Source organism: Channa argus, chromosome 8, assembly GCF_033026475.1.
Source record: "Channa argus isolate prfri chromosome 8, Channa argus male v1.0, whole genome shotgun sequence".
Taxonomy (NCBI): Eukaryota; Metazoa; Chordata; class Actinopteri; order Anabantiformes; family Channidae; genus Channa; species Channa argus.
The window spans coordinates 25536532-25561770 of NC_090204.1; the positions used below are offsets into that span (position 1 = coordinate 25536532).

General features: G+C 42.6%; 1 protein-coding gene across 2 annotated transcripts; it reads right to left on the reverse strand.

Annotated features, from left to right (window-relative positions):
• Positions 1-811: 811 nt before the first annotated feature.
• Positions 812-24302, reverse strand: LOC137131975 (desmoplakin-A-like). 2 transcript variants are annotated; one of them, XM_067513919.1, is made up of 24 exons: positions 23918-24302; positions 21533-21626; positions 20338-20459; positions 20095-20245; positions 19829-19954; positions 18989-19048; positions 18731-18898; positions 18448-18552; positions 18278-18373; positions 17606-17731; positions 17029-17181; positions 16781-16935; positions 16498-16624; positions 15734-15920; positions 15092-15516; positions 14823-15001; positions 14104-14242; positions 13585-13778; positions 12379-12541; positions 12181-12264; positions 11560-11667; positions 11101-11199; positions 7777-9603; positions 812-6916 (listed from the first exon to the last, which is right to left on the reverse strand). In XM_067513919.1, the coding sequence occupies exons 1-24, from the start codon at positions 24229-24231 to the stop codon at positions 1334-1336; spliced, it is 10785 nt and encodes a 3594-aa protein (XP_067370020.1). In that variant the 5' UTR covers positions 24232-24302; the 3' UTR covers positions 812-1333. The 2 variants fall into 2 exon arrangements, with proteins under 2 accessions (XP_067370020.1, XP_067370021.1); XM_067513920.1 differs by having other exon boundaries at positions 9106-9603; positions 23918-24301.
• Between the last annotated feature and the right edge of the window lie 937 nt (positions 24303-25239).

Below are 25239 nucleotides of genomic sequence, written 5' to 3' on the forward strand. Positions count from 1 at the left end.
ACATTTTAAGGCACTTTGTCATGTTTGCTCCACTGGGAAAAACTGTAATCAAGATTTGTATGACAAACTGTCAAATGTGGGATTTATGGCAAAAAAAAAATTTCATTATTTAGTTAAAAATAAGAGTATAGTAAGAGTATATGGTATTACAAGAATCACAGGAGCCATTTTTACTTACTACTTTATTTTCCTAATTAATAAGTAAAGGATCTTAATATATAGGCAAAACAGGTTTTTATTTTGAAGGAAACTTGGCATATTTTCCGATGTCCAAGCCCATTAAACTGCAATGTTTTTGTTTCATCACAAAACTGTTTATAATTTTCACATTTACATGTAGTCATTTGAAAGATGCTTTTATCCGAAGCGGCATACAAGTGAGGTACAAAACAGCAAAAGTCAAATTTCTGTTTCATGAGATGCATGTGCAAGAAAGAACATGGGTCTTACATTACTTTGTTAAAACTACATTTCTATTATCTCTCGATCAGGTGAAGAAGGCCTTTCTACTTTCTAAGGAAGCAACTTTTAAATAAATATGTCTTCTTAATCTGATGTTTTCATCCATCTTTGAGTTTTATTTAATGTGCATTACCTTATCTGCATGCATCACAGCCTGACAATTTTGGTTTGAGGAAAAACCTGAATTGTGAATGACTCACTTTTTAAACTTTCCACTTAAAGGTACCATTTTACATTGTACTGTAACAGGATTAATGTCTACTTCTGATAATGGGTAATAACGCACCTACAAAATGAGGAATTCTATATTTTAAATGTGTTTTTGCATAAAAGAGACAACAATCGTGAATATGAGCAAGCTTTTATTTCGAGATACTGATGCTAGTACAATACAGAAAACAACAAGAAACCAAATAAAAATGTGGCGTTCTGCTAATAAATGCAAATACCCATGCATCCCTTCCAGATAAACAAGAACACAGGATAATGTCAAATAAAAGTAACTATAGTAATTAATAACACTTCTTTTAGCTAAGCGAAGCTTTAAAAGAAAAATTCTGAAAGTTATGTTTCAAATATGTGTATCCAACAATATGACAATCACCTTATTTTATTAAAACAAATATAACATGGCTGTCAATTTTACTTGAGTCAATTTACATAAAAAAATATATTGGAGGTGTTCATTCAGGATCATTTGAACTATAGCGGTTTAAAAACATAGCAAAGTAGGCAAAATCTACAACTGTAAAATTTAAAAAATGAAACAAGTTAACCTTACATTTTTCTTCTCACACAAGAAACAGTATTTGTTTTTTTGAATATTGAAATATTCTAATCTGTTTGCAAAAAAGCATTTTCTATTCCTCACTTATCTGGTGGAAGAAAAGGTAGAGAAGCTAGTATGACTGTAGCGATTGGTTAATGAAGAGGAGGGGGAGCCCAGGTCGAGACTGCCCCTGCGGGAACCTTGTCGTGAACCACTCCTTGAGCCTGTTGTGGATCCTGGGGCACTGGAGGCATTGTATGGACTGCTGATTCCTCTGGAAGACATAGAGGATGCTTGGAGCATTTTCACCCCTGTGCCTTTCTCCAGCAGGCAATTATCCAGAGCCTCCTTATAAGAGATTTTAAGTTTGCTCTTGGGGCAGGTCAAGTTCTTTGCATGGGACTTTGGATCTTGGAGTTTCCGGGCTGCTCTCCCATCCAGCCAGCCCATTTTCAAAGCATCTTCCATGGTTCTTCTACAGTCCATTTCTGGGTCATAAAGTCCCCCTGTTACAAACTGATACTCCAGGAACCTCTGTCCTGCCTCATATGGCAGCCACATCTCTTTCATAGCCTGAGCAGCAGACATCTTCTTCCTGGTTTTTACATCCTCAAAGCCAAAATAGGCTTTCTGGGCAGGCTTGAGCTTAGTGGCCATGTCATCATTTATTATGCCCAGCCGCGAGGCCTCTTGGATGCTGAGCCTAGTGCCATTTGTTGGATTGACGATTCCTCCAGTGCAAGCTTGGGCCTCCAATAATCTATGAGCAGTGATGGAATCCACCAGACCACGGTTTAGAGCCTCTGTAATGGATATCATCTCTACGCTATCTGTGTCAAAAATGGCACCTATAGGTCCCTGTTCAGTCACTGTCTCAACAGGAGAGGCCACAGTGAAAGACACACTGGATATATGCTTAAGGGAGTCAGGTGAGTCTTGGGTAACACTGCTGACTGAAGCACTCCGCTCTGTGAAAGTTGTAGTTCGTGTTGTGGTCATCTTGGCGAGAGTAGGTGATAAAGGTCTTGACATGACTGAAGAGGATGATGATGATAAGGATGACGCTTCTGATTTTTGTAACATGGATGATGTCTCTACTAATGTACCTAAAGAAGCTGCTGATGTCCTTGATGATGAAGCCGTCACTGAAGATGTAGCTGACACTGCTAATGGTCTTGAAGTGGTGGATGATGATGATTTAGGTTTTGCCTTGTTGCTGATTATATCGGCAAATTCAGTAAGTGTGATGGTTTGTGAGCGGTACTGATCTAGGACTGACTGATGAATTGCTCCTTTTTCAAGCAGCTCAGTGATGTCATACTGTGTTCCAGTCTTTCTGTCAACGATAACAAACCGCTGGGAACCATCTGGAGCAGTTATAGTGATCTCCTCCCATTCACACTCCTGCTGGGACAGCTCGAGGAAGGTGTTATAATCAATATACCCTTTGTCATATGCTTCACGTACTCTCATCTCTTTATTAGTCTCTGGGTCGACAATGATCACTCTTGTTTGTCTCTTAGTGTTCTTTAGAGTTGATTCTTGCTTTTTCTTGCTCATGACAGGCAAAAGGATGAGGCCAGTCTTTTTATCTGTGATGCATCGTTTCTTAAGTTCAAGATAGGTCAGGTTTTCTTCTGTATTGGGGTCAAAGAATCCCTTAGTATCATCACCTTGATTAGTCAGGATCCTGTTCATTTCTTCGTTCAAGTAGCCTCTTTTGTAGGCTACATAAACATCAATTCGATGGCTGCGTTCAGGATCAATGATACCACCGCTGGCCATCTGGGCCTCTAGGAGATGGATACCATGACTTTTCTCCACTAAACCTTGCTCTATGGCCTGAAAGAGAGATATAACCTTTTCTGTCCCAGGCAGTTTGTATCCAGTCACAGCCCTCTCTGCAGCTAACAGTTTGTCCTTAAGCTCTGGCCCAAACAGTCTTTTACTGTAGGCATCACTAACAGTGAGGAAGAGGTTGTTGGCAGGATCAACTATAAAACCTGAGGCAGCCTGAGCCTCAAGCAGCTCCAGCGTGGTCCTAGGTTGCAACAACCCATCTTTCATGGCCTGATAAAGGGGCATCACCTTATCACTGTCCTCGTCATAAACTCCTGCTATGCAAGTAGAGCCTTTCAGGTATAAGCCCAGGCGATCTTCAATGTCTTGGCCCGTCAATCGACCCTTGTTAAGCTGATCCATATCAGACTGCTTCAGCAGCTTAGAATCTACTAGATCAATGATAGACACCTGGCCCCTGAGGCCCTGGACAGTCAATGGCTTTTTAGGCTCAGGAAGAAGTAAAAGACCTGTGCTTGGATCAGCCTTACATTTTGTCTTCAGAGATATGTAGGATATTGATTGTTGGGTGTCAGGGTCCAGATAACACTCAGGACACTGATTCAAGGCTCGATATAGGTCCTCATCTATCAGATCACGATTCTTAGCAATGTCTTTGGGTAGAAATATACTGAGAACAGGGTCCAAAATTCCCCCTACAGACTCTTGAGCTTGAAGAATACGTAAGGCTGTGTCATTGTCAATTAATCCCCTTTTCACAGCCTGGCCTGCTGACAGAATCTTGGCAGTATTTGGTTCTTTGTAACCTATGACAGCAGCCTCAGCTGCATACAAGTTGGATTCATCCTCCCTATTCACCACTTTTCTAGCACATGCTTCTTTTACTGTTAGTTTCTGATTTGTTTTGGGGTCTATAATATGGCCTGTGGCTGCCTGGGCAAACAGTAGCATGTCAGCACTGTCAGAAGACATAATTTTCAGTTTTTTTGCTTCTGTAAAGGACATTTTCCCTAAAGGTCCAGCTGCAACACCAGCAATTGATCCAGTCCCTTTCAAAAAGACTTTCTTATCCACTGACACTTCTGGGACAGTTTTCTGCCCTTTTGCTAGTTGGTTACAAGTCAGTTCATCAAGGACACCACATTCTAACAACTGTTGTGCTGAGATTGGCTTGCGGACACCATCAAACACCAGTTTGGAAGGGTCTTGCCTCTCAGTAATTGGCAAAAGTATCATACCTGTGTATGGTTCTGTTTTACATCTTTGCTTTAAAGCTCCATAGCTGGCATCATGCTCAGTGTCTGGATCAAGGTAACACCCAGGACTCCGGTTTAGTGCACAATAGAGGTCTTCATCCAAAAGGTTGCGCTTTATAGCTGTGTCTTTAGGAAGAAACACACTGAGATTAGGATCAAGAATTCCTCCAACAGAATCTTGGGCCTGAAGTAGGCGAAGCCCAGTCTTCCTGTCAATTATTCCCTTCTTCATGGCCTCAAACACTGAAAGTGGCTTGGCTGTGCTAGGATCTAGGTAGCCCACAGCGGCAGCTTCTGCTGCCAAAAGTCTATCTCGATCCCTATTGTCCACCACTCCTCTGGCACATGCTTCATCTACTGTTAGCTTTTGGTTATTTGTGGGGTCAATGATATGGCCTGTGGCAGCCTGGGCATCCAGCAGCAAATCAGCACTGTCTGTGGGCATGACCATCTTTTTCTTGGCCTCAGTTAAAGACATTTTACCTAATAGCCCACCTGCCACACCAGCAATTGATCCAGTCCCTTTCAGAAAGACTTTCTTTTCCACTGACACTTCTGGGACAGTTTTCTCCCCCTTGATTAGTTTGTTAAATGTTGGTTTGTCCAGTACATCACAATCAAGCAATTGCTGGGCTGTTACTGGTTTACGTACACCATCAAAGATCAATTTGGAAGGGTCTTGCCTCTCATTGATTGGCAAAAGTAGCAGACCTGTGTGTGGTTCTACCTTACATCTTTTCTTCAAAGTCCCATAGCTCACATTCTGGTCAGTGTCTGGGTCAAGGTAGCATGTCGGGTTTTGATTTAGAGTATTTCTGAGGTCTTCATCTAAAAGATTGCGCTTTATAGCAGTGTCTTTTGGTAGGAACACACTTAGATTGGGATCTAGAATTCCTCCCACAGACTCCTGGGCTTGCAGCAAGCCGAGCCCAGTCTTCCTGTCAATAATTCCCTTCTTTATGGCCTCAAATACTGAGAGAGGCTTTGCTGTGCTAGGATCCTTGTAGCCCACAGCAGCAGCCTCTGCTGTCAGTAATTTGTCTCGATCCTTAATATCCACAACCCCTCTTGTGCATGCCTCCTCCACTATCAGCTTTTGATTGTTCCTGGGGTCAATAACGTGACCTGTGGCAGCTTGGGCTTCCAGCAGCAAATCTGCTGCATCATCAGATAAAAGGTTTTGTTTCTTGGCTTCTGAGAAAGACATTTTACCTTGACACCCTGCTATAACTCCAGCAATGGGTCCAGTCCCCTTCAGATTGATGTTTTTGTCTATAGAGACTTCGGGGAGAGTTTTCTTCCCTTTTTCTAAATCTTTAAATGTTGGCCTGTCTAGGACACCACAATCCAGCAGGTGCTTGGCCGTGACAGGTTTCCTAACACCATCAAAGATGAGTTTGGAGGGATCTCCCTTTGCAGGGACAGGAAGAAGCAGAAGGCCTGTGTGTGGCTCTACCTTACATCTCCTCTTCATCATCATATAGGTTACACCTTCCTCACTATCTGGATCCAGGTAGAGCTCAGGCCTCTGATTCAATGCACGACATATGTCATCATCCAACAAACCACGTGCAATGGCTGTGTCTTTAGGAAGGAACACACTGAGTATGGGATCTAAAATTCCCCCAACAGACTCCTGGGCCTGTAGCAGTCGCAGTGTTGTGTTCTTGTCAATCAGTCCTTTCCTCATGGCTTTAAATACTGAAAGTGGCTTGTTTGTGCCAGGGCCACTATATCCAACAGCTGCAGCCTCTGCTGCTAGCAACCTCTCTCTGTCCTCTTCATCAACTACACCTTGATTACATGCCTCATCAACTGTCAACTTCTGGTTAGTTCTGGGGTCAATGATATGACCTGTGGCAGCCTGAGCATCAAGTAGTAGATCAATGCTATCTGATGGTAGTAAATTCTCTTTCTTCGCCTCAGCAAAAGTCAGTTTGCATAAGGGAAAACTAATGGACCCTGGACCTTTTGGACCTTCAATTACAACCCCAGCTATTGGGCCTGTCCCTTTTAGACTGACTTTTTTGTCAACAGATACTTCAGGGATAGTCTTATGCCCCTTCACAAGCTGGTTAAATGTTGTCTTGTCAAGTACACCACATTCAAGCAATTCACTTGCCGTGACTGGTTTGCGGACACCCTCAAAAATCAGACTGGTGGCATCCAAGGTTGGGGGCTCTCTGGCTTTCAAGAGTTCAGTCTCCATTGTTTGTTTGAGAGTGGTCATTTCTAGCCTCTCTTTCTGGATGGCTGACAGCTTACTTTTATAGGTCTCCTCAAGTTCTCTGAGTTCCCTCATCAGCCTATCAATCTCACTTTGCAAAGAGTTCTTTTCCCTCTCCATATGGTCCTTGTCTGTGTCATATTGCCTAATCAGATTTTGCTTGCTATCATTTTGGTCCTTCCAGTAACTTAAATCCTTCTTTAGCCTGTCATTGTCCTCCTGCAGACCTTGCTTATTGCGGAGCTCAGAATCTAGAGACATTTTAATGTAAATGAGTTCCTCCTCCAGTGCTTGCAATCGATGTTTGTCCTTTTCTGACAACTTCAATTTCAGTAACAGATCATCTCTTTCCATAACTACATCCTTGTACTGGGACTGAATGGACTGCATCATGGCTGTTGTCTGCAAGAAAAAAAGGAGAACCAGGTTAAAAAGTTAGTCAACTAAAAGAGACATTGGAACATTGTCCATGTATCATGAAACATTTGATTTTTACTCCACATTATACAAATATAATCCTTTATACTATACACTAATATAATCATAATATACACTATTACTCAGTTGTACTATTGATTTTCATGAGGAAACCTTACCCTTCCCAAACATGCAAAGAAACTATATTCACTGTAAACCATTTATAACAAATTCATCTACAATGAAAGGTATTTTAACTATGCTTTTCCCCCAACATAGAAACAGTACCTGTCTACATTCTGTAAGTCTGCAGAACAACACAAATAATAATGGCAATAGATAGGCACCCTCTTGTTGTAGATTTGACTGGTCTTTTCTGTTTTTTAAAGAATAGATGCCTCAGTTTGTTTAGGAAATTGTAGAAATGTCAAGTCCATTTCATGTTGAATGTATCATTAAACCACTAAGATACTACAATCTTCAAGCTATATTTGAGCAGATGGTAGGCAGTAGTGATGTCACTGATGGTGTTGGTAGTTCTGGGCAAAAGAAGAAAAAGCAAAAAAAGCATGCAGACTGCACATCTTTGACCTGGTGAGCTCGGCACGCAGAGAGGCAAACTTGCATGCAAGTGACTGACATGTAAGTTTATTTAAACACATACAGTATAGACATATGTGTTTAAATCAGTTACCAGGTGGAAGGAATCAACAGGGGGTCTACAGGTGTTCCAGCATGCAAGCAAAGGTTTAGCTACAGAAAGCTATAGCTACTTGATTGTTCCAAATTTGGATTGATTTGGAAAAGGTGAGCAGTCCAGCACTAAGTGCCAAGCTTCCATGTACCTCGATGGTCTGCTTTTGTATTTTCTCAGTCTCCAGCTTGAGTTTCTCTCTCTCAGAGGAGAGCTCTGAGACCAGGTTGCGATAGTCTACATTGCTGCGTTCAGTCGCCTGCAGCTGCAGCTCCAGGGCAGTGATCTGGGAGAGGAGCTCATCATCACTACCCTTTTTACTTTTCAAGACTTCCTCTTTCTCCTGCCGTGCCACCCTTAATTCTTCCTCAAGCCTCAGCCTGTCTTTTGTATGGGTGTGTGACATCTGCTTCAGCCCTTCAAGCTCGGCAGAGGTTTCATTCAGTGTTTTAGTCTTCTCCTCTAAAGTTCTGTAAAGACCCTCATTCCTGAGGTTTGCCTCTTTGACATGAGCATGCTCCTGGAGTAATTGTTGCTGCAGGGCTTTCAGCTCAGCACTCAGCTGTGCAATGCACTCTGCAGAGGCCTTGTTTTGTCTCAAGATGCTCTCAAGCTCCTCCTGCAACTTTAGACGCTCTTCTTCACCTCTTTTTTCTGATGTGCTGGCTTGTTCCTGGTTCTGCCGTAGTGCAGTGATGGTGCTGGTGTACTCTGTCAAGGTCATGGTGGTCCTTTCCAGCTCTGTCTCTACCTGCCTTCGTCTGACCACTTCCTCTTGGTTAGCCTTCCTCAGACTCTCCACCTGGCTCTCCAGCCCATCTCTCACAGTCTGAAGGTCCTTGATACGTCCCTGTAACCTAGTCATGTTTTGTTCTATTCTGCTTCGCTCCGTACTCTCCCTCTCCACTTCTAAATGTATCTTCTGAAGCTCCTCCTCACAACCTCTAAGCTGGGTTGCAGCCATTGATGAATTAGTTAGTTTCACCCGTAGCTGAGCTACTGTCTGCTCAAGAACAGCCTGCCCTTCCTCTGTGGTTTTTCTCCTTCGCGTCTCCTCCTCTAGACTGTGGCTGAGATAAGTCAGCTGCTCAGCCTTCTCCTGAAGTATCTTCATTGCTTCAGCCAACTCTTCTCTATATTTGGTGTTTTCCTGGTCTTTCTGCCTTATTAGTACCTCCACCTGACACTCCAGTTCTCTCCTCCTGCGCTCTTCCTCTGTGATGATAGCTTGCTGGCTGTGTGCTGCTTCTTCTGCCCTTTTTCTTTGTTCCTCAGTCTGGCATACAGACATTCTGAGCCTCCTGAGCTCCTCCTCCAGATTCCTTCTGTCTGCTTCCATCCTTTCATACTGCAGCTGGAGCTCAGCTATATCCTCTTCCCTCTGAGCTGCCAGCCTCTGTATGTCTGTGCGACTGATGTGCATCTGGGATTCGTAGCTCAGCTTTAAGTTAGTGATCTCCTCACTGCATTGGGTCCTTACCTTTGAGATTTCCTTCTGTAGCTCCTTGACCCTTGCCGTTTCATCAGCCAGCTGCCGCCGCAGGTTTTCAATCTCATGATCCTTACTGGCCACACTCTTATCCACCTCCATCTTTGACCGGCTCACTGTCTCCAGCTCGTTCAGCCTCTTCTTCAGCACAGACTCACACTCCTCCTGATGCTCAGTGTAGCGTTCCTCTGCCAGGCGCCTCTTGCTTTTTTCTTCCTCTAGCATGTAGTGGAGTCGTGTCACCTCATCCTTGAGGTCTGCCAACTGACCGTGGGTGCTGTCCAGGCTTTCCTTACTGGCACTGCACTGCTGCGCTGCCTTTCGTTTCACGTCTTCCATGGACAGCAGTTGACTCTGGGATTGGGACAGCTCCAGTTGGTAACGGGCAACAGCACCTTCCAACGATTTGTTCTTGGCATTGCGTTCTTCAATATCCCCCTTCAGCAGGCGGAGCTCCTCCTCTAACAGGTCAATCCTGGTGTTACGAATCTGGAACCCACAAGAAGTGAAAATGAACGCAGATAATTGTGTAACAAAAAGCTTGTGAGAATACTTTAATAATTGATTTGAGTCAAATTTCCAATTTTTAAAAGGTTTCCACCACTAACAGCTTTATAGAGCTTAGCACGACATACAGTAATTCAGTTAGATTAACCATCAGCTTAATCATTAATTGGTTAATTAGAATGTAACACAGATGGAGCCAAAGTGCTAGAATTTCCATAATACCAGAGGAATAAAGTTGATGAGCCACACAATGAAGTTGTGGGAAAGAAGGAGTTGTATTGTGTCTTGTTAGATTTAGAGAAAGCGTATGACAGGCTGCAGAGAGAGGAGCTGTGGTATTGTATGAGGAAGTCTTGAGTGGCAGAGAAGTATGTTAGAGTGGTGCAGGACATGTATGAGAGCTGTAAGACCGTAGTGAGGTGTTCTGTAGGTGTGACAGAGGAGTTCAAGGTGGAGGTGGGTCTGCATCAAGGATCGGCTCTGAGCCCCTTCTTGTTTTCTCTGGTGATGGACAGGCTGACAGATGAGGTTAGATAGGAATCTTCGTGGACTATGACGTTTGCAGATGACATTGTGATTTGTAGTGAGAGCAGGGAGCAGGTGGAGGAAAATCTAGAGAGGTGGAGGTCTGCTCTTGAAAACAGAGGAATGAAGCTTAGCCGCAGTAAGACAGAATACATGTGTGTGAATAAGAGGGACCCAGGTGGAACAGTGAGGTTACAGGGAGCAGAGGTGAAGAAGGTGCAGGACTTTAAGAACTTAGGGTCAACGGTTCAGATCAACGGAGAGTGTGGAAAAGAGGTGAAGAGGCGAGTGCATGCAGGTTGGAACGGGTGGAGAAAAGTGTCAGGTGTGTTGTGTGATAAAAGAGTATCAGCGAGAATGAAAGGTGTTCAAGACGGTGGTGAGACCAGCAATGTTGTTCGACTTAGAGACAGTGGCACTGAAGAAAAGACAGGAGGCAGAGCTGGAGGTAGCAGAGCTTAAGATGTTGAGGTTCTATTTGGGAGTGACGAGGATGGACAGGATCAGGAATGAGGACATCAGAGGGACAGCTCATGTTAGATCTTTCGGAGATAAAGTCAGAGAGGCCAGATTGAGGTGGTTTGGACATGTTCAGAGGAGAAACTGTGAATATATCAGTAAAAGGATGCTGAGGTTGGAGCTGCCAGGCAGGAGGTCTAGAGGAAGAGCAAAGAGGAGATTTATGGATGTAGTGAGGGAAGATATGAAGTTAGTTGGTGTGAGTGAAGAGGATGCAGAGCACAGGGTTAGATGAAGACACATTATTCGCTGTGGTGACCCCTAAAAGGGAGCAGCCCAAAGGAATAGAAGATGACCACGATACAATGATGAAAAAAAAATGAAAAGCAAATACTGATTATAAAGTGTGACACAAATACACTACAAACAAAACATCATCACAAGTAGAAAGAAAGCATTAAGTATTCAAAGAACCAAGAAATACAGGATCAGTACCTTGAGCTCCTCCATGTTTTTGAGTAGCTCTCCAAGGAATTTGTAGTAGTCATCAGACAGAGTAAGCAATTCCATGTAACGGGTTTGTAGTTGTGTAGCCTGGGACATAAAACACAGCAAACTCAGGTTTTCAACCCTATAAGAACTCAACTATATAAAAATATTATCTACCAGACTAAATCTGATATTTTATATTAAACACTGCCCATAATGTTAAAATAATTTAGTTTTCAGACATATTCCTCTTTTTTGCAAAGGTTAATTGTGGTTTAATTTTCACTGTGATATGTTTGGAAGAGATTTATCAATAAAGTTTTGAGAAGATATACACTTTATCAAGAATTAAATCACATTGTCACAATAATTTCCTGAGAAGAGATAAAACATATTTAATCCAACTTTTATGGGCAACTGTGTATGTAGATCGCATTATCCCCAAAGCAACTGGAGTGTAGTTACCTCGTGATTAAGATCTATTGTTGGGGATCTCAGCATTGTCCTGTTGATGGGGATGTTGAGCAAAGTCTCTAAACCAGAGGTATAGGTGCAGACGTCTGTTTCATAGTCCTGTAAAAAACCATAGCAGGGAAGTGTGGTGAAAAATAGTAGCAACATGGATTATTTTTGTTTGAGTATAAACTGTATTATTCACTTTTGTAGACCTGAGGATTGTTGCCGGAGCTGTATCTTATCCACACAGTAAGACTTAGTGTCTAGGGTAGAAATTTAGACCTATAAGAAGTTTAGCCCACTGTGCACAGTGAAAAGTTTACTGCAGAGGACAGCCTGGATCCAGATGAAACTGGACTGATCCTTGATGGACACATTCAAATCAGAGAGAAGGGGGTGTTCTACGATCACTGTTGTTGTATTAATGTATGAATTATTATTATTATTATTATTATTGTTGTTGTTGTTGTTGTTATTTGTGTCAATAAACCTAAGTTTACTATGGAACTTTTCTGCCTGCTTTTTTGACTGTTTGTTTGCTCATTTGACTAAAGACTGAACACTTTTGACACAACCAAAGTCTGGAAGAGAAAATAAAATGATGCATATGCTGTATGTGGGCTTCCTTACCTTGACAGAATTCACACATGTCTCGCTGTCTTGTAGCACACTGTCTACTGTGTCCCTCTTCAATTTGATTTCTGTGTTCAGCGTCTTGAGATGAGGACAACATAAAGATGTCAGGTGACTTAACACACATAGAAGTACTGTAGTATCTGAACAGAGTAAGCAGCCTAATTAAGACAAATGAAGAGCTGAACAGGAAACCTTCTGGTTGCTAATGTGGTCTTTCAGTGCTTGGATGCTCTGTATCTTGGTGGCCTGCAGGGCATCTTGTTTGTTTCGTGTGGCATCAATCCAGCCAAAGATAGAGGTGCTGGTTTGCTTGTAATGCTGCAGTTGAGGCAGATACAAGTGAAGATCCTGGAGTCTAAGGTAGGTAGATAGAAAGAAAGAAAAAGATCTCAAAAGCTTGAACAGCGACACCTTATACTGCAGACACTAGTGCCATTAACTCTGTGTGTTTTCTCCTGTAGTTGTCTTTGTCCTTCTCTGTCCCCCTCTCTCTGTCCCTTTCTGCAGGTATCCCCGGCTTTGAAACTCTGTGTCTTCCAGTGCGCAGCTACTGGTCCTACCAACCTGCCCGATGTTTTGTTGTTGCTTTTGTTGCTCTTTTCTTTTCTCTCTTCCCTTTCCACTCACCCCAACTGGTCAAAGCAGATGGCCGTCCACCCTGAGCCTGGTTCTGCTGGAGGTTTCTTCCGTTAAAGAGAGTTTTTCCTCTCCACTATTGTCTAGGTCTTGTTCAAGGGGGATTTGTTGGGTTCTCTCTATACATCTTAATAGTCTTGACTTTATCCTGTAAAGTGCCCTGAGATGACTTTGTTGTGAATTGGTGCTATACAAATAAAGTTAAATTGAAATTGTGAAAATATGAAATTCTGTGAGAGACATCTGAGAGTGATTTCCCTTTTATCTGTATATTTAATTTAATGTCTTCAGTGAATAAATTAGAAGTTACATTTATAAAATAAATTGACGGCTTTCAGCTTTGCTCTTTATTCTGCACATTGATTTGGCATTATTTTTTTGTGCTGGATGCCCTTTCTACCGCAACTGTCCCATTTTAACCAGGCTCAAGACTAGCACTAAGGTGGCCAAAGATGTGGGGTGGGATTTGAACCCACAGCCTTCTGCATCCCAACCCAATGATCTACCCCTGATCCACCAGGCCCTGAAGTTACATTTTTGAAACGTCAAGAAAATAAAATGAGACCAATTGATGCCCAGACCATACATGCGTGAGCATATAAGACACCTGATAGCAGTAGGAATCAGGAAGGCCATGTGAAAATACAAAAATTTGTTTCACAAAATTGTAGCTGTTCTGAAATAGGAAAAGTGATTAACTTTGTACTTTATGGACCGAAAAAACAAAAAAACAAAAACTTGACAGAGAAGGGACATGTGTACCTGGTGTCAATCTGTCCTTGAATTCGTCTCCAGCGTCCTGACAGTGTTCCCACTTGTTCTGTGTATTTAGACAGCATCTCGTCACATCTGTGGAAGGGCCCACCCACCTGGCTGTTCCAGTGGCTTGCCGTAGCCAAGTGTTCCTCCATAGAGACCAGAACATCCCTCTTCTGATCCAACTCTGCTTTAGTTTTCTGCACATCAACGACACCAGTCAAAACACACATCCCTTGTACAAAAAAAAGTGAGAACCATAACACACTCAAAAAAAAAAAACTAAACGAAAAAAAAAAAAAGTATCTACTGAGCCACACACTAATAGTCACTGGAATTCTGCTCCAGCTGCAGCTTGCCAGAGATGAAGCTGAGTGCTGAAACAGAAATAGCTCCAATAGGGCACTTTGCACAAAAACTTATTTGTGACTGTGTCTGTTTGTAATAGATACTTAAAGTTAACTAAAACTCCCGTGTCTGAGGACTGATGCTGAAAAATGTGATGCACCACATCTTAAAAAATACCTTCAGAAACAACATATAATCCTCCACTTCAGTTGGTGACAGAGAGGTGGTTTCTTTCTCTGTCAGCCTCGCTTCATGAAGTTTCACTATGTCCTCAACTCGTGCCACACTCTCCAGAAACTCCTTTAGAGCCTGCAGCCTGATAAAGACAAAGAGATGAAAGAGTCATTTAGTTTGGACAGATGACATATTATTTATACTATGTAAGAAAACCCCACTGATCACTTAAAGTGCATGAGAAAGGAGAGCGTGCATTAACAGATACTACAAGATTTTTACTCTACAATCTGCCAAGTCTCCTGGAAAGGTGAACTTTGAAACAGCTTATGCTTTGTTAAATGAATCAGGAGGTGTGTCAATCAAGGCCAGCTGTAACCTGGACATTTGTGGTAGAACTGATGGCATACAAGTTGGTTTCATCGGCATAAAAATGCACATAACAATGCTGAGTTGGGAAAGAGATTTTTGTAGATCTAAACAAAATTTTAGGGGACCCAGTTCTGATCCTTGTGCAACACCTGTTCTGGGAAAGTTAAATGCATCCATTTTTTTAACTGTTGAAGGTCTAATACGGACCCCCAATAACTCACTTAATTGTACAGTAATGATATGGCATCTGAATCATTTTGGTTGTGATGTGGGGTAATCTGAACACAAGTAATTAGCCAGACGTCTCAGCTAAACAAAGCTAAAAACAACAGTTGCTTTGTATTCTGTACCGCTGTAAGTAAGCTGATAAGGTGCTGTCCAGACTGTCCAGTCTTTGATTTATGAACCCAAGCTCACTGCGAAGGAACTCAGCTTTATCTGAATCATCCATGCCCACCAGCTCCTTCAAAATTTGCTCCCTCAGACGTACGTACTGCTCACGTATTAAGTTAATGTCATGCTGCACGGTCTACAAAAAAACATACAGAAAGAGAGTTATTGTGATGAATAACTACTTGGTGTGAGATGTTTATTGAACACGCTGAGTTTGTCTGTCTACCCCTAACTGAGTGATCCTGAGGACACAGTCGTGCACCCCATCATCTCCGAGGCAGATATGAACATGCTGACTCAGCGAGCCCTCAGCAGCCTCCAGCTTCAGCCTCAGTGTATGCAGCTCTGATAGGGTGCGGGAGGAAGAGGATGAGGCAGAGTGGACCGAGGAGGAGGAAGACATCCTTTTCTTTCCTGGCTCTGTTTTGGTCACTCTCACTGTTTCCTTCTTAATCTGCTGCTCTTTATTCACCACCTCTTTCTTCACCTCAGTTTTTCTCTCCACCACTTTTTTCGCCTCCGCTCGTCGTCTTTCTTCTTCCATTCTACTGGCCTCGTCTTCAGCGACAGCTTGCTGCTGTATTATGATCACCCGCTGTTGGTGCTGCACCCCGGCCGTTTGCTGCAGTTCAAATTGTTCCTGTTGTGCAACTGAGAGTAAACACAAGATAGGAGCTTATAGTTGGAAAAGGAAAAACATCTAAAGGAGCATCCATTAAAATTGTCCACCACCAACCACTCCTGAACATTTGAGTTTTCCTTTGGTAAATTATACTGCACTTTACCCAACAAAAGAAAAAGCAACATAATTTACTTATACAATATTGGTGTGTGCAGTATTAAACATGTAGTATTTTTTACTACTGACTGTAATTGGGCAGCTGCACCACCAGCTGGTCATACTGGGCCTGGGCTCCATTGAACTGGGTCTCAATGTTCCTCTTGTCGTCATCATCAAACATCAGGGAAGACTGGCTGACCTGTTTGAACTCCTCGTAGTGCATCTCCAAGTTCTTGATAATCTGGCGGTACTCCTCAGGACGCATCTGGGCCAGCTGAAAACAGACACATACACACACACACACACACACACACACACACACACACACACACACACGAACATTATGGTTAAAATGGGACTAAATACCATCAGAAACTAAGATGACACATGCTTTACCACAAGATAAAGATGAATAAAAACTGTTTTAAATAATATTTGTATGTGGACCATTTTGATTATTGGGGTAGTAATTTAACTTAATTTGTTCTTGAATGTTTCAGTCTAGTTGAACAGACCAGATTTAGGAATGTAGTGTTCTTAAATAGCTGCAGTACAAAGCATATAGTGTTTGTACTCAGTTTGTACTCTGGTGTTGATGCACAATAAACACTATATTACTATGAATATAACTTATACTTTTATTTTATAAAATGTTAAGGTACAAACTGTCAGAACTTGTGTATAGCACTGATTAAAAATCTGTGAATTAATGACCTGAAAAATACCTTCAGTCACATCTTTTGAAACGCTTTTGTTGACCTACAGACTGAGCTTCTAGGGGACTTCATATATTACATGTTGAGCTCCTGGAATAAATTCAATTTAGATTTCAAAGACTGGTCAGCATTTACCATGGAGATGGTGAGAGAGTTGATGCGTTTCATATCCATCAGACAGTACTGCCAAGCGATGAGACTCTTAATACTGATGAACAGCTGACTGCAGATAGACAGGATGGCGTCGAAGTACTGTTCATTCCTTTTGACAACACAGAGATAAAACAGAAACTTTTTGGCAACAAGCTTCTCCTTATCTGCTCACAGCAACAACCTGCATATGAATCTGTCCCTTTGACCCAAATTTATGGGACACTAATCGAGTCACAGGACAAAAACAAACCATTCTGAGTCTTACTTGATGGCCTTGCTGATGGCGATTGGATTGGGAGGTGGCACAATCAGACACACAGAGGGAATCCACATGTCCAGTCCCCCTGGGCCGGTCACCTGCCACTTACTGCGCTGACTGTTATCCTTTAAGATGGCCTCATTGCCCTTACAGATCACCTTCTGCAAAACACAATAAGAACAAGTTTTATTGACAACCACACCAACGCAAAGTGTGTAAACCCGCTGTAAGTGTGTGATCTTCGGAAACCTGACCTGGTCCTGTTTGAAGTCACACAGAGCTTTGACGATGACGGAGCTGCTGCTCTTCTCTTCAGGGTTTCGTGGTTTCAGTCTCACAATGCTCTTCGCCTTATTGCACAGATGCACAATTGGCCTCTTGTTTTCCAAAATCCTGTCCTTCTCCTTCTGGAGATGTATTAAAATAATAGAGACTGAGTTAAATGACATAAAATAACAGCCTGTTCAAAAAGAGGAGATGGAGGAAAGTGGTCGGGGAAGACTGAAGCCTGAACAGATGTTAGAGTAATTGAACAGGCAGGTCGTTGTGTATTATTTTAAATACACAATATTTTTTGTGATTTTCCAGTATTAAAGTCTACCTGCAGGTGAATGCAATGATGCAGACTAATTTATTTTGTTGAGATGTGACATTTTCTAGCAATTACTAAAAGCTCATTCTTCATTCACAGGCAATGAAACATGATAATGCAAAATAATTCCTAGATGCCCCAGACCCAGACTGATCAACTTATTTAACTCAATATACACAAACAATATCTGCTGACTTCATGTATTTTTACAACGGCAAGTAGATCTGAGGGGGCCATACCTCTAGATTCTTGAGGAGCTCCAGCAGGTCCTCCAGAGAAGTGTTCTTGTCACATTTGAACTTCGTGCGAACTGTCCCATGTTCCTTTTTCAGGTTTTCGAATGTCTCATCGACCTCTCTGAAGAACTGGTACGACACAAAGGACAGCCGAAACAGAGCACTGCTTAGCGAGAGGAAACTGACTGATTCATCTCATCATAAGTTCCCTTCGAGTTAAATAATGTGGAGGACAACTCTGATTAAACTGTGATTAACCACTTTTATTGGAAGCTGAGGTAAATTTCACTTTTCCCGCTCAGGCGTGATTACTGTCAGAGCTGTGGGAAATCTGCAACCTGCACAAAAGTCTTATTTTAGCCACTTGGGTGCTGTAACCACCACTAACATGAATATTACCAAAGATTAGATTTGTAATACAATAAGCACACATACAGAATACATCCAAACTCTGCTGCTATCTTTTCTGCTTTGTCCGTCTACCAGCTGGCAGTTTGGTGACAGGCAAATGTTGTTCTGCGGGACTATTACTACAGCAGGGCTCATACATAGCCTTAGAAAACACAGAAGTTGTGGTGCGTAAAACCAAAACAAAGAGCTGAAAGATAGTAAAAAGCCCTTGATCGCTCAATAGCTTGTTTCTATGAGGATCAACACAGTAGCTCATCCCGTTACCTGGTCATAAGCTGCGTTTTCCTTCAGATGAATGTCGATGCATTTAGTAATCTGAAGGAGCCAGCTCCACTGTGTCTGCAGCGTGTCGAGATAAGCCTGGAAAAATGTGGAAAGACAGATAAAATAAATTACATCCTATATGCAAATATGACATGTAGAACGGTCCATACCTGGATTTTGACTGAAGCTGGGTGCTTGTTATTCAGGAGCGTGTCTACTTTGGCTTTCAGTTTGTTCAGGTCTTTCTCCTTCTCCTCCAGGGCACTCATCAGTTTCTGTTGCACAGGAAGACATTTAGTAATTGCTGGGAACAGAAAAACATCAGGCTGCAGTTGGAGGAAAAGTGAGTGCATGACAAACTGCAGCTGCCAAAATCTAAATCCATCACACACAAATTTTTGTGGCTTCAAATGAATGTGTTTTCTACCAAGCAGCTGTGCACGTTTTACTAACCGAGTAGCTCTCCTGCTTCTTGGGGATGTACTGCTTGATGTTCTTATCTCCCCAGTCAAACACCAGTTCTTGCTCCTCCTTTTCGTTCACCCATATGATCTCTCTGGTAATATCCTCAACGATCTGCTGGAAGTCTCGCAGCTGCTGGGTCCGACCAAACGACATTTGCTGGCCAGAGAAAAGAGAGTATGTTTGAGGACACAGGAGTACTGATGATCATTGTCTATTGAAAGAAATATTTTGATTTGTGTCTTTCACCTGTAGACTGTCCCATTCCTGATCCAGAGCGTGAAGATTTAATTTATCTTCTTTCTTCCTCTATGGGAGGAAAAGCAAAGAGGTTGTCTTAACATGCAGTACAATAAAACAAGTAACGAAGAAGGAAAAACAGACACTTAATGATTAATTTACTGACCACATCAAACACACGTTAAAAAACAAAAGGTAGAATTTAAGTCAATTTCCCTCAGACACATATTGGGGTTATGGACCCCTGAGGACAGGCAGAGGAAGGGACCCTGTCATTTTGGTTATTTCTACTCATATCGTGTCTGTTGTTGGCCATTGTGTGTTGATTTTTAGGATTTTTTTTGTTCTATTTCTTTTTTCCTTTTGCTTGTTCTGCAAATCTCTTTAAATGTTTCAGGTCATTGTTAAAAATGTTTGAGTTATTTTGCATCTTTTAAAGTTGTTCCTTTCGCTTTGTGTCTTTTAACAGAGCTCTTTTAAAAAACAAATATGAAAATTGAAGTTGGAGGCCCAGCCCAGGGTCTGTTGGACCTGTTCAGTCATCCATCCATTTCAATGATTAATTAGCTGTTTAAGTGGCCTATGGTCAAAGTTAAATGGTGGTTTAATTTGCTAAGTTGGTCTCAGCATCCACACGTTTTGTGCCGATCTTCGTTTTTCAGGTATTGTGAACATTTCTAATAAACCCCTGCACTTGATGCAACCACCCTTATGAGCATTTTCTGTAATCTGGAAAGGTGCAGAATGTGGTGTAACACCAGCACCAACCTGTCTGTAACAGATCATCACAGCAGAACATCGCTGTACAGGCTCCTGAAGCCCATAATGTTTACTTTGAGCAGGACTCACCAACTCCTCTTTGGCTCGATCCACCTCGGGGCTCCTCTGGATGGAGCTGTGGAACCTCTGATGACTGATGAGCTGCTGCTGGATAGTTGCAGGATCCTCTCCCCATGGTGCTGTTACAATCAGACGCTTGAAACAGGAACACAAAAACTGAATCAACCTCACGGTGCAGCAAAGCAGAAAAACTCTGACCAAGCTGATTTACTACTTAACAAGCATAAATTCTGGGTAACAGGGTTAAGGTTAAGCATGTGTGTGTATGTGCACACTTTCTGCTGTTCGATCCAGCCCATAGCATCATTAAAGCTCCTTTCAAGCTCCTCCCAGGTTGCACTGCTCCCTTTGGTGCTCCTCCTCCTCTGCAGAGTGCCTGTGTAGGCCATGTGGACCGTCTTCAGCTGGTCTTTATAAATCTCCAGTCTATGGATAAGGAGGAAATCATTTGAATTCTTTGAATTTGCCTAAGTTGGTCAACAGAAAGAGGACAGAAGCCAACAGGAAATCTTCCTTACGTCCTGACCACGTTGTCATTGGGTTGTCCCAGCTGTCTCAGATCTAACGCGCAGCTCTTCAGCTGCTCGATGGCCTCTTTTGCCAATGACATATAGCGCTCTGCATCCCCAGAGCCATTGCCCTGCAAGTAATAAACACAACATTCAAAGAGCTGCACAGGAAGATGTATGAAACATGTGGAAGGTCCTTAGATCACTGTTGCTTCATCAAACTGTAAATGTAGGAATTTCACTGTCAGTGTTTTTGGCTGATTAAAACTGCAATGTCAGCTCGCACCAGCATGAGAATCCTAATCAGTCCACTCTGCTTGTCCTTGCTGCGCTACGCTCTGCTCAACCCTGCAGTTATTATTCATGACGGAATTACTACAAACTGAAGCTCCGAAAGTCACTAATGAAGCAGAAATACTTAAAATTCGATGAATGGCTAGAAGGGCGAACCTCACTCTAAAAGCTTTTTGAAGGGACTCTCTCTGACCAGCCGGCATGTTCAGTGTGTCTGACTTCATAAGCAGATCTGACTGCATCAGTCCACAAGAGGTCCGGAGCAAGAAAAGAGAAATATGTGTTTTTGAAGGGATGTTTCACAGTTTTAAAATTTTAATTCAGATTTTTTTGTGTGTAACTGAACACATTGCACATTTTCCGTGACATGTCAATTTTGTGGGTGGGGCGGAGTCTAACCTGCTCAAAGTCTATCAACCAAAAGGTTTAAGGTAAATTAAAGAAAGTTTAATTTGTGCAGCAATTGTCACTCAAACACATAATGACGACCTCTGCACTTGTGGTGACTTTTGCAGAAAAACTAATTCTTCACAAGCAGTTGCTAAACGTGAAGCTGTAGAGGTGTTTGTGTGCCTCAGTTGGCTTTTACAGAACTGGCTCTGACGATGTAAATCTACCAGTGGATTCAGTGACAGATGAAAATTACTCAAGGCGACATGGCTCCAAACGCAGATCCAACAGAGACATAAACAACATAATGTCATAATCAGCCTGGTTTCAATCGCACTCGAATTACAACCAGACAGCATTTGTGTTGCTCTTTCTGCACCTTTCTGCCAACAGAGGAGATGCTGCAACATGATGCTTTGCCCCGTTTCCCAGTGAATGAGATCTGAAACAGACGGGCTGTTCTTTGCTCTACTGGAGTAACAGAACCAGTTAGAGTGTTGGAGGAGAAAACGTGACTTACAGATTGAAGGGCATATTCTGCTTTCTTCAGGTACTCCTGGCACTGGTTCTGCAGGAACACGCACTTCTGGCGGATGTCACTGAGGGTGTAGACACTGCAGGGGGCAGCAGAGAAAACCAGTCCGTAAAGATCACAACTGTCATAACCTTCAGCTGCAATGTTAGAAAAACTTTCTGTTTTACTGTATGACCTCTCACAATGATTTCTTCCTTCTTCAGACCTTTTTTCGTGTTTCAGAGCTTTAGGATTTAGATTATGACCCTATGGGAGTTCTGCTTTGGTAATGACCTGAAATTCCTGCTCCTGTGTCAAATACAGCGATTAACACTTTCATGGTAACGCGGGTGTTTCTGAAGCTGTTTCTTCCCAGAAAGAAGCTTGTGTGTTCTATTTTATAACCTGTGTATCTAACAGTTAATATCACTAAAATCACATGCGGTTAAAAACCAACAGGAAACTGGATAAAACATTAGATAAAGCAAACAATACACCTGCTTGGTTCTAAAAAAAATATTTAGATGAAAACTGAAAAAAAGGTGGGTTATTGTTACTGGTACTTTGACTTCCCCGGAAGGCTTCATCTCCATTTAATTTATCGATTGTGTGCAGAAAAACCTTAAAACCGCTTGCTGTTAACACTGTAGCGCCATTTGAAAATGCAGCTTAACATTCATTTGTGTGCATCATGTAATGCACAAAACATACGTGTTTACACTGAAAATGGCCAAGTACACATTAGCGGCTTTGTGTTACAATCCTCATTTTTTTTAACCAAATGAATAGCTGTTAATGAACTGGGGGGCTGTCTTCCATTTATGTACACACACTGATGTATTTAGTGTGTATGATGTATTGACACTCTGGCAGGTGCCTGGAGTGACCACTATTCTGGTCTGGGTCTGGACCCAAATACAATTTCATCAGAATTTACAGAAAAGCCGGTGACGATTGTGAGGATAAGTAGAAAAACCCCAAAACACCTGAAAACATCACATTACACAAAGAGAGGAGGTGCCACAATCAACACATCAACTGCAAATATATAGAAAATCTAGTCAGTGGTAAATGGTCTGCACTCATATAGCACTTGTCTACTTTATTGGTACCTAAAGCTCTTTACGCTGTCTCTCATTCAGCCGTTCACGCTCAAAAACCAATGGGGGAGCTGCTATGCAGCTGGCCTACACTCACTAGGAGCAACTAAGTTGGAATAAACAGAGACTTTGACATGCGAAGCTGGGAATCAAACCAACAACCCTTGGATTACTGAATGACCGCGCTACCTCCTGAGCCACAGCCCTCTAGCACAGCTCACTAACTATGTCATCTTTTCAGCCTGAAATAAACATCATGTTGTCACTTACTCAAACACAGAAATGTTGGTTGTTGACACAGTTACACAACTTTAGTTTTTTACTTAATTTGCTTAAACCAACTTTTCTTGACCCTGGGACACTTGCCACCATTTTTCTTGACAGGGCCCTTTTATCGTAGAACATCTCTTTGGATCAACTCTAACATGGAGACGCTGCTTCTGCACAAAGTCCTACACATGTTGGGCTTTCCTGAATTGCAGTTTCGTGTCACTTATCAGCCGATTTACAGTGTTTGGATAAAGACAGATTCCCTCAAAACCGCCACAAATATAGAACATGTCCAAACCTTTGACCTAAGCTGCACGTCATCATTTCTCAGAACCTGAGAAGAAACAAGTCTCTGCTCCTGCTCCATAGCTGCTAAATGACTTCAGGTCTTTTTCTTAACCAGGTCAACTTAACCTCCTCTATTGTTCACAAAAACAAGTTATTGGACCCACAAACTGACACAAACCTTTTCTCTACCTTCACTCTTTTGCCTTATGTCAGTGCTGCTTATATGGAGGCCGCTGGGTAATAACGGGGAAGGTTGAGCTGCTGCAGCAGAGGGATGTCAACACAGCAGCTATGAACCATACAGAGACAGTGGCTCTGAAAAAGAAGCGCAACTAGTCTCTTCACCAATGTGTGCTATCAGTACTGTGCTGGAGCCTCGTTCATCAAACAAAGGGTGAGAGCAGCAGCTCTGGGATAAAACAGGAGCAGCTTTGCTTCACTGTGTCCAGGGGTTGGACATGAAACACTGTCTGTTTGAGTCAGACTCACGCAGAGCAAAGAACTTCCCAGTAATTATAACCCCTGGAGTTATATCAGGCCTCCACATTACTCTGCGTTTGCAGGGGCGGAATCAACACCGCGAAACAATAGGCTGGGGTGATTAATATTTAATGGCATCCAGCTCCTTTTCAGCTCGATTTCAGCGCACGATGGCCCCTGGGTCAAGAGAGACAGGCAACGGGTTGCAGTGATGAAAGTGCACACAAAGTGCACTGATAACTTGGATACCCACCTCGTTCCGCCTGCCCCGCCGCCTCCCAGTCCGCTCATGGTTCCGCTCATGGTTCCGCTCATCATTACGCTCGCCATTCTTCCGCTGGTGCCGCTCACCATCCCTCCTCCCCCCATGCCCCCTCCCATGCCTCCTATAGAGGACTTTGAAAAGGTGTAGGTTTTGTACCCGTCCATATAGGGATCGTATCCATTACCGCCTCCGGGCCCACACTCGCTCCGTGGGTAGTGGTAGGTCCCTCCGCCGGTCAATTCACTTTTGGACCCGACCCTGCGGTTCGTGTTCAGGCCCTGCTGAGACCCGTAAAGACTCATGGTGCCCAGGAAACGGCAACAAAAGCGTGCGCACTGCACTTCGCTCGCTCCCTGCCCGGCAGACTGCAAAGACACGCAACAGAGGGGATCGCTTTTGGAGGGTTCTGACCACACCTCTGCGTCCCTCCCAAACCGGGTGAGCCAAAAAACACTCCCAAAACCCTCCCGCCTCCAAACACAGCTGGAGGCACAAAGTGTGTATGATGTTGTAACTGTGCGTAATTTTCACAACAGCTATTCAGCTGTTAGATGTAGGCATATTGTTTTAGACACGTTTGAATAGCAAAGTCAAAGCAGGGGAATTTTGGGACACTGTAGATTCAAGACTCAAACAACTTTAGTGATCCCTTAGGGAAACTGTGTTGAAAGTAGAAAACAAAGGATAAAACTTCCACCAAACCAAGACAATACACATGTACAAACTCCTGAACAATAAGTAAGAGAAAACCCAGCGAGAGGAGTAAACATAAATGAAATAGAATAGAGTAGAGACATACTGGAAAGACTGTGGACACGATGCAAATTCTGGCATTGTGGAAAATGAGATGAGTCTAGTCACGGGGCCTTTTGAGATACACCCTGAAGTGTTTGGAAATTTGAGGACATTTTTGAAAGTAAAGCCAGTTTTGTAATGTGAGGACTCTGTCTAACAGTGAGGACGATGTCTGGAAAGTGAAAGTTAAGGCTAGAATGCAGAAAGTCAGTGTGAGTCTTCAGAGAGGGACAAAGTCAGCACTTTAATATGTACCATACATACAGCATGAAGTGTATGAACACAAAAACACAAGTTAGAACATGAAGTTAAATGCGTTTCAAGGCAACATTTAAATCCACTTTGTTTTTCCATGTTTCAGTGTCTAACATCTGCAGCATCTTTCAGAGTGTCACCTTTAAAGCTGTGCAGGGGAATTAGAAGCAACTATTTTCATTACCTCTCATCCACATGCACACTCCTGCCTGCAGCATGTGGGTGGGACTCACCGGAAAAACAAGTTTGACAGTTGTTCC